Consider the following 10,403-nt stretch of genomic DNA (forward strand, 5'->3'; position numbering starts at 1 on the left):
TTCTGTGGAAACAGTTTTCTTGTTGGTAAAAACAGTTAAAACTATTCAGGACTGAAACATTTAGGACCCCCATTGCATTTTTAAAAACATTAGTGTTTGGGTAGTTGTTTGATTCCCCTATCAGGGTGAAACTATGTATTAAACTAACGTTGCATCTTTCAACTAGAAAGGTTAATGCTTTTGAGTTTTTTAAATCTTAAGAATTTGCTTGGTAGAATGTGGCATTCAACCTTTTGGGACCCAGCATCATCATGGTCATACTGCTCATTATTTAACAGTGTTCACTTAACAGCTCCATTCAGCTGTAGCTGGCATACTGCTCTGATTAGAAATCAGTGTTCCTCAATCTTTTGGGCCTGGGTACATTTAGCATTGTGAAAAAGTGATGTGGGCACCACTACAAAACAGCAAGAAGGTAAAAGTAGCATCTAGCAAATAAAACATTGATCCTCTTGTATGAGATGCCCTGTAAACCACTATCAAGTTAAAGCTTACATTGGTGTCTGCTGACTCTGCAGTAAAATTTAAAGACTGGCTGTTTACTACCACCATGGAACAAAAATGCACTGCAATGGTACAAAACATGGATCCAAAGCACATGTTCTCATGAATTTTCATAATTTTTAAAACAGGTGTTCCAAACAGAATCACCATCAAATCACAGTACACATCTGTGGACACAGAGGTATTGGAAAAATGCATTGTAAGAATCTTTAGTATCCATGCCTCCGATCAATGTTTTGTGCCATTGTGGTATTGACAAGTTCTGGATTTGTAATTTTTACTGTGTGGTGCACTGCATTGTTTTAATTTGATGGTACAAAGAAGCTGTGCCTCTGTATGGGAGGCTCCCTTCCTCATCATGTGATAGACATTTTATAATCCCCCAAAATGGTTGCTGCATGATTAGATGGAAGCTGACTTATACAGGCCACTTGGGTGTCAGTGGTGGACAGTGAGAGTCTTGCTAGCACCATGTTGAAGGATGCCTAAGTTAAGAAGATAGGACTCTGTAAAACAGATTATCTACATCTTGAAAGTTGATAGGTGCTCCTATGATGGCCTAAATAAATAAAAGCATTTCTGTAGTGGTTAAAAGAGGAAAAGATGCATTCTAATGGGTTCCCCAACAGCTTAAGCAATCAAATCCCATCTATACATTTTCACTGTGAAGCACATAAGATTTCATCTTTAGTTGCACAAAATTATTTTGCATATGTAAGGCTGTGCAGTATAGCTCCCATGAGATTCGTGGAGCATAGCCATTTATGGCCCTTTGGAGTTGACTGAGGGCCATAGGATTGGCCCTACTGTTAAATGGAATGAGGTTACTTCACACAGCCTATGTCTTGTGGGAGGCAGGGAGCAGCAGAGTGGGGCTGTAGGACAGAGCTAGCCTGATGCACTCTGTTCCAGTGGATACTGCCCTGTTGGCAGGTGTTTGAAGTAGGATTTAACTTCCAGTCTGTTCAGAAATTGGGCGGTCTTGGTGGTGGGACAGTCTTGTCATAAGAATATAGGAAACTGCCTTATATTGAGTCAGACCATTGGTCCATGTAGCTCAGTATTGTCTACACTGACCGGCAGCGGTTCTCCATGGTTTCAGGCAGGGGTCTCCCAACCTTACATGGAGATGCTGGGAACTGAACCTGGAACCTACTGCTTGCAAGGCAGACTCTTGTCATTTGCCTTGGTTCATCTCTCACATTGTCCACAAAGGGGCTTGCAGGGTTGCAGAGATTTGAAGAGAGTTCAGAATACATGTGGAGTAAGTTGCTTGAAGAAGTGAAAAAGGCAGAAGCTACAATGAGCTACAATGAGAATAAAAACAATCACAGTGGAGGAGAGGGTAGCCTTCATGTTATACCCTCACACAGTGATCATACAGCAGCAGCAACTGCTCCACAGCCAGGGGGGTGACAGAGGAGGAGACTGACTATTTTGCCCTAGACTCACTCACCTGGGAATCACTTAGTAAGTGGATTTCATCCCCTTCTATTTGTAGTTTAAAACTTTGCCTAGAATTGTATCCCTATATGGATTGTTCATCTTTCCATTTTCCCCCTTCATAAAATAAATAATTGCTCTTGTTTTTATTAACAAGTGCTCTGTCCCTCCATTCCATATGCATCAGGAGAGGATATGTAGGTATTGTTACTTTGGTGGCCTGCACTGGGGCTAACAGACTGAATTCTGGTAAGATGGAGGTCCATACCTGTAGCTGGTATGTGGCCTTTGACAGAAATAAGTTGTCCCACCTCTGGATTTGTAACTTTTCATTTCTCTCTGACCTCACTACTTTTCTGTCTCCCCCCTGCACACACCCCTACATGTCTAGTAAGGAAACTAATTCACACATCTGATAAAGTGGTGTTCAGAAGTCTATCCCATACCATAATACCATTGTTTAATCTTAAAACCCTCTACTTTTTGCTTAGCCTTCTTGCGCTTTTTCTTATAGCCACGTGATGGAGCCAAAGAAAAGAGACTGGGAGAGCCTGATGTTCTAACATTTATACTGTAGTTATATATATAACCTTGACTTGCAAGCTTTTGAGCTTCTTTCACAGGCTACTTTTATAGCAGAGACCTGTGTTTATACAGCTTTGAGTTTTATAGACCAGTAAGGGAAAAGTCTCATTGACTTGTAATAGCTGTAAGAAAGAAAATGCCTCTTCTGTGCAACAGATACAGGGGTGAGTTCTTTTTTTTAAATATAATTTTTATTATTTTCCAGTAAAAAAAAATACAATTGTACCAAATTTTCACAGATTTTCACAAATTTGTTGCTTTTTGGACTTCCTTCGGATTCTCTGACAATCATCCATATTTACTTCTTAGTTTACGCATTTCTCTGTATATATTGCCGTTCACCGAGGATTGGGGGAAATTTGTCGAATATCTGAAAAGAACATGTGAGGTGCAAACAACACTAGTGGGGTTTTAAGAAGCACTGTGAAAACAGAGATATATTGTTAAAAACACAAACAGGAGTGGGAGGGAAGATACAGGGGTGAGTTCTATCCTCCTTTGCTCTAGTGTGGAAAGCCTGCCACCATCATACTGTAATTCCTCCTTTTTCATTATTAGGGCCAAAGGGGTGCAGTTCAGTTGGGCAGATCCACTGGCATCACAATGGACTGAAAGATCCTTGTCACAAAGGAAGGGCCACCTGCTGCAGTAAACAGAAAGCAAATAATTTCATACATAAATCCAGTAGACTGAATTTCTAAAGACAAGGAGCTTGTTTACTTTTAATAGTTGTAGGGAAGGGTTTTGTTTCTTCTCTTTTTGGCAAGCAAAGCGACTCAGGCGGGGATGATAAAAGCTGCCCTTGATAAAAAAAATCCCTACAGAATCTTTGTCCTTTAAGCTTAGGACCGAGTTATAAGGTGACAGTCCTAAACAATAAGCATGGTTGCTTGTTATGGAGGGTGGGTGATATTGGTGTCTGGACTGAGATCTCTCTAGTGCACAGAGAGGGAGAGAGATGCTGGGGAAAAGAGAGACAGGTAATGGAGACTCCTGGTCCATTTCCATACATCTTTGCATTTCTTCTATCCCAGCGTGTTCTATTGCCCATAGAGATCTGAAACACAGGGCAGTTCTCTGCCTTTCTTTTTCGGGGTGCGCACACTTCACTGTCAGATTCACCATGACATAGTATGATAACCCTTGCAGTTATGTTATTGTTGGGTAAACCAATAGCTACCACAGTTACAAAAAAAATTTCAAGTTCTACTAGCAGCAGCAGCAGCAGAAGAAGAAGTACAAACATCAGCGGTGTGCTAACAGCCATATGTGAGTGATATAGAGCCAAACTGACTACAATGCAGGAGATCCCTTAACTAAAACAGGTACACTGTTCTAATGTTATTATTAACAGTGGCAGTAGGAGGAGAATGTCTTTAAGGCTTCATATTCTAATGCAAAGCCCTTCCTCTAAATTGCCCGCAAAGCTCAAGTTATCCCCACAGGAAGGAAACACAGGTGCAGCTCAACTGTTGTAGCTGTTTTCCCCACTTCACCCTCCCAGGGGCTGATAGCAGCTTCAGGAAAGTGATTTGACTCCAGGAAGTAATGCGGGGGAGAAGTTAAACACCTGTACCTCATGCACTACAGCTTTGATCAAAGAGTTCAGCCAGACTAGCTTGCCTCACCGCTTCCCCCCAGGGAATCCCAATCTTTACGGCTGAATCAGAGCAAACATCCATCAGGTTTTCTCAGGAGTGAGGTTGGTGCCAACCTAGCAGTTCGAAAGCATGTCAAAGTGCAAGTAGATAAATAGGTACCGCTCCCGCAGGAAGGTAAATAGCATTTCCGTGCGCTGCTCTGGTTCGCCAGAAGAGGCTTAGTCATGCTGGCCACATGCCCCAGAAGCTGTATGCTGGCTCCCTTGGCCAATAAAGTGAGATGAGCGCCGCAACTCCAGAGTCGTCCATGACTGGACCTAATGGTCAGGGGTCCCTTTACCTTTATTGCTCAACAGCAGGATTTCCAGCAGTGGGGCAAGGGCATGCCTAGAAAGCCTAGAAAGCATGGGAGAAGTGGGAAATTTCTTGGACCCTGTGTTTTCTAGGCACAGGACAAGCACAATTCTAGATGAGGTCAAAGTTAGAACTCACAAGAAGGTAAGAAGAGCATGATGGATCAAGCGAATGACCCAGCCAGCCCAGCATCCTGTTCTGACAGTTCTGACCCAAATGCTTGTGGGAAATCCTCAAGTAGGACCAGAGCGCAAGAACACTCTGCCCTACCATGTTTTCTAGCATACTGCTTCTGACCATGGAGGCAAATCATAGTTATCATCAATGGTAGTCATTGGTAGCCTTCTCCTCCATGAATTTGTCCAATCCTGCTTTAAAGCCATCCAAGATGGCGGCCATCACTGCCCCCTGTGAGGTCAAATTGTAACACCCTGTGCTTTCTTTTAGCGGTTGTTTTTTTTTAAAATGTAAGTCAATAGCACAAACACTTTGCATCTTCCTGGTTCAGCCCACCATTTCTACATTTTGCAATCTACATTAAACAGTCCTCATCTGTTTAATATAGATGGTAAAATGCAGAGGTGGTGGGCTGAACCAGACACAATGCAGTCATCAGCTGGCTTTTTGCTTTGTTGTTTTTCAGCCCTGCCAAAGCAAGGCCTCAAAAAATTACTGTAGTTGAAAACTCATGAATCTTTAGTAAAAGGTGAAAGTTTTATACGATCTATACAAAGAGAAACCAGAGTATGTCAGCTGGCTTTTAAAACATTGTAACCTACAAGTGCAAGGGGAAAACACTGGAAGGGAAAGAAGCAGGAGACATTTCTGCAGGGATGGGGGTAAAAACCCCTACAAGATAAGGTTTGTTAGCTCTGTCTGCCCTTACCTGATGAGCTCACACATATGAGAGCACTTGCCCTGTAAGTAGCACCTTGTCGTGCTCCAGTTTGTATCTGTCCTGTACTTGCCTTTGAAGACAAGTGCCTGAATTGCTGGAGCAATCTGAGACGGCGTTGGGCCAACACCAACCACAGGGTTATAAAAAGCACTCCTTGTCCAAGGGAGCGAGGGCAGGCTTGGAAACCAAACAGTTCTCTCAGTCCTGGCAAAGCATTTCTGATAACCACAGTCAAACCAGAGCTGCAATTTCCCTGTTTTATATATAGATGGAGATGAATCTGTGCCTTGGCTTGGCACTATATAAACGGCTGCCCCTGCCTTCCCCCGCTCACAGGCTGCCACTGCTAGGAAACAGTGTGATTCCTCCAAGGAAACTGTGTGTGATTCCTCCAACTGGAACCATGGACACTTCTTATCCTCGTGAAGACTACCTGCCCATGTCTTCCCGTAAGCAGGAACCTTCTCCAACGGTCATCACTGTCAAGCCTCCGGTGGTCCCCCGCGACTATATGATTTGGTCCGTATTCAACACCATCTACATGAACCTGTGTTGCCTTGGCTTTGTCGCTCTTGCTTATTCTGTCAAGGTAGGAAGATTCTCCACTGGTTCTTATCTCTTGGGCCCTGCACTGGGGCTACATATTTGCCCGGAATGGCTCCTCCAGAGAATTCTGGTTGAGAGCAATTCCCAGAGGGTAGCTGTGGTATTTGGTGGCATCAGTTACACAGAATCTGCTATGGAACCTTAGAGATAAGGAGGAAAGCATTTCAGTCTATCTTGGGGTAGTGGACATATCTAGGCATAATGATGAAGAGTGCTGTGAAACTCCAGAGCCTGTCTCTTACTATTTCACACAGCAATTCCATTCCATAGTTCCTCTTCTAAAAACAACAGGACAGATTGCAACCCTGAATTTAAGTTTTAAAACGCTGCTTTCCCCAGAGGATTGTAGCATGCATTTCAATTGGTTCCGGTATAATAATTTTTCAATTTCCCTCTGTTCTCCGGATTATGAAGCACTTTTAAAAAGGCAAAGGAAACAGAAGTAGAAATTGAAGTAGAAATATCTAGTAATCAAGGAAATACCACAAACTCACTGCACCATAACCTGGTCATATGTGAAACTGCTGGAAGGAGAGTTGAATTCCTGGATAGCTGTGGTTTTTCATGAAAGTTTAAAGAGCAAAATACAGGATAACAGAGACAAAAATTTACATTTGGTGCAGAAATGTGACTTCAGGAATCTCTCGATGGCTACTAAATGTTATACCTGATAGAGCACATGCTTCAAACAGTTCATTTTTATGCAGATGACATTTCCCAGTATGTAGCTGCAGAAAATAAATTTGGGAAGGAACCAAATTCTCCCCATCTCTATGTACACCAGTCTTTATAGCTTTATAGCTTATTGTTTGTAATATGTTCAGGAGAATGCTATGCCTTTTAAGAGATGTGACACCCAAAAATATTTCAAGGAAATGTTTCCTGGTATGGAGATTAATGGGGAGAAAGTCTTAGCTACTGCATATTGTGAACTAGGCTGTTATTTAAAGGTGCAGGAGTAGCACCAGCAAAATAAAGAAAGAAAGAAGTTAGCTATCCTGAATTGAAGCAAAGATTGTAAAGGACGCACAGGGGCAAGAATACAATAAAATGTATAGGATCAATTTGTGGTGTGTCATGCCGTTCCTTCCATTCCCACTGGCTCAGGCTGATTTGTTGATAGTTCATTAAATTGTGTAATTAATAGTCTGCAGAAAGGAAATGGGATTAAGAGTTGGGACAGGCTATTGTAAAGGCACTGTAACCAATATTTCAACACATTCCCGCATGCGGAACTACTGCTAACTCAGTGATTTATCCAGAGATAAGAAAGCTACTGTACACTCTCTTTGGTTTGTGATTGATGTAATGATTGTAAAAAATTATTTATGTATTTATTAAATTTGTTAGTCATTTTGTCTTGCCCAGGGCAACCCAAAATGACTTACAAAGAATTAGGTTTGCATTTAACATAACAGGAAAGAAACAGCAGTAACATGTAAGTGACCAGAATCTCTCTAGACCTGGAAAAGGAGTTTGGAAAGCCAGGCTGGAGAGATGGGTGTGGGTTGGGAATCAACGTTATGTAGTGAATAGCAGAAGTAAAATAGGTCACTGGTTCTAGAGAGCTGGAACGAGGATGTGCCATACTTCTGTCCCTGTGAAAGCTCCAGCTTGTGCATCCACTGGCCTACTGAGCATCCACTGGCCTATAAGTGCATGGAGCATCTTATGCTGCCACTTTGGGACTTCTAGCACTAAACGGATGTGTATGGAACGCAGCAACAAGTGCTCACTTTAAGGCAATGCCAGCTTGTTTGGGCTTCTGTAAACCATTCCTACATCTGGATGGTGTCACGTGTGCCAACCATCACCCACCCAATTTGCTTTGTGAACTTCAGGGAAATAGAATGAGGACTGACCCCAATACCACAGGCACTGTGTAGAGCAAAGAGACTGACCAAATCCAGCTCCCAGATATGCGTAGCTGTCTTGACATAGTTGCTTTTAACATTGTGACTCCAGTTTTGGGTGTTGTCCTTCTCAGTTGTGTTGTTCTGCTCTACACAGGGGATTTCCCTTCCCCATTGCTTTCTTTCTGTGTAGCCTTACTAATACTCTGTGCCTTTTCCTTCTTTCTTGAAGGCACGGGATCAGAAGGTGTCCGGTGACCTGGAAGCTGCCCATCGCTACGGCTCCAAAGCCAGGTGCTACAATGTCCTTGCCACAGTGTGGAATGTGGTGCTGCCACTCATGCTCATTGCTCTGGTGATCACGGGCGTCCTCCACCTCTCCAAGCTGGCTCAGGAGTCAATGGACTTTTTGGCTTACAGACTCTTTCCTAATGATGATGACAAGAAGTGAGCTGAGGGTCTCTAGCATTCCTGCAAATGTATTTTTGACCATTAATATGGCTCTTTACTGAAACTGTCAACTGGTGTAACCCAACCACTACGCACTACAAAACACCTGTTAGCTGTAATTCAGGTCATCTGGTGCATTATACTGATGCATTAATGTACCTTGGAACTCATCTCCCAGGTCACCCTTTGGGGTTGCAGCAGACGAAGAAATTAATCCTTGGCGTTCTTCATAAACTCACGGCTGAGCTGCCCATCACAGTGTTTGTTCTCTCTGTCTCTCATCTTCCTCTCTGCTGGGCTTTCACACACTTGGTAAACATGCAACAACCATACAGAAAGCAGATAGCCCAAGATATACTGATAAAACTATTAAATATACTTGTGTAAACTGCATACTATATTTACACCATGCATATTATTTGTCTTTTATTTTTGCTAGTTTGTGTGTTTTCAGTGTAGTTTCTATCTGCAGGAGGTTTGTACGAATATTAGTGAACGTATGTTGAGGCATATGTGTTAAATTATACAAAACATGTGATATTTATTCTTTAGTGGACAGCTATTCAATCTGTTATTAAATAATTAGTTTCCATGGTGACTGCTGATTGGTATATGTTCAGACATGTGGTGGCTTATCTACAGAGACATATTTAATCTATTAGGAAGGATCCTAAAGTCACCATCTTTTATCTTGTATTAACAAATCAGGTGGATAATAATTACCCTAGAACCTTTTTATGTTCCCTTAGGTAGAAACCTTAGAACATTCTCTTTAAAGCTGCATTTTCTTCTTCCCTGACTCCAGTCTATCTTGTTACTATTTAAGTACCATAATTAAATAATTCTACAAGTTACCATTCTGTTGTGCAAGTCTGTATTAATAGAAACAAAATGGGTTGTGTCACCTGGGTTTTCAACCTGTATTTCACAGCAATAAGAACTGGACACCCATTTTAATATTAACAACAAACACAAGGCTTTGATGGGTTCACTCAGGTCCAGAAGCACAATGCCTGTGGGCAACTTTTCAGAATGGCCCTTCATTTATGCAAACACTCCTCCATATCTACAGCCTTGAAGGCTGCAGCCACAAAACAAACATGTAAGCATGAGATTTTATGGAACAGTGGGAGGAATACAGACACATGCCAATTGACTTGGCCAAGGTGAGAAGAGGGCACAGGAGACAGTGACAGAAATGAGTTTGGCAGAAGCTTCAAGTATCCTCAAAGTACAATCATACACATATCCACTCCTATGGTCAGTGGGGCTTCCTCCCAAGGAAATGTGCATGGGCTTTCTACTTAAATCTATATTTAAAAGTGAGGTCATCATGGACCAAGAATGCATCATGGACCAAGAATGCATCATGGACCAAGAATGCATCATGGACCAAGAGTCTCACTTCTCTAGAGATAGCTTGTTTTAGATGGGCATGTGCTTGAAGAAACACCCCAAACCATTTGAAAACATTCAGACATGGTCTGTGCTGGTTCAGATAGCTTTACACCTGGCCAGCTTTATTGGTAGAAAGTCCAAAACTGGTGCAAGTCCAAAACTGTGAGCATTCACCCTCATGTAATGAGATGTTCATGACCTCTCACTTTGGCTTTCATTTTGAATGCCGAGTTGGGGAACCTTAAGTCTATGGGCTGCAGGTGGCCCTTTAGGGCTCAAAGCTCTCCCCAGGCTCTACTCATCCTCACTGGTTCTGGCTCCTAGCCAGAGTGTCCCTGGCTAGAATGTGTCCTTGTTCTCTGATAGGGCTTCATGCTTCTCTGGACAAATGACTGAGAGAGGTGTGCAGATGCCTGTGGAAACTAACCCCCCCCCCCCCGTACAGAAAGAAAATTTGTGTTCCTTGCTCTGCCCACATTTGCCTCTGGCCCTGTCCAACACTGGCATGCAGCCTCTGGAAAGTAATGCGGCCCTCAAGCTGAAAAAGTCCCCCCACCCCTGCAGTAAAGGCATAAATGCAACATCTGCACATATTTCCGTGAGTCGGTTTACACCGGTTTGCTGCTAATACTCAAACCTGGATCCCAATAGCAAAGTGCAAACACTTGCATGTAATCGTTCCTTTGCTGTTTGCATGTGCTGTCAGGCAAC

At 42.6% G+C, this 10,403-nt stretch overlaps 1 protein-coding gene across 1 annotated transcript; it reads left to right on the forward strand.

Moving 5' to 3' along the window:
- The first annotated feature begins 5,206 nt into the window (after nucleotides 1-5,206).
- On the forward strand, nucleotides 5,207-9,365 carry LOC309353348 (interferon-induced transmembrane protein 5-like). Its single transcript, XM_081882759.1, has 2 exons — nucleotides 5,207-5,974; nucleotides 8,077-9,365. Exons 1-2 carry the CDS (start codon nucleotides 5,654-5,656, stop codon nucleotides 8,293-8,295), a joined length of 540 nt encoding a protein of 179 aa, XP_081738885.1. The 5' UTR covers nucleotides 5,207-5,653; the 3' UTR covers nucleotides 8,296-9,365.
- Nucleotides 9,366-10,403: the final 1,038 nt, after the last annotated feature.

The sequence above is a fragment of the Podarcis melisellensis genome, assembly GCF_964234715.1.
Source record: "Podarcis melisellensis genome assembly, chromosome: 1".
Lineage (NCBI taxonomy): Eukaryota > Metazoa > Chordata > Lepidosauria > Squamata > Lacertidae > Podarcis > Podarcis melisellensis.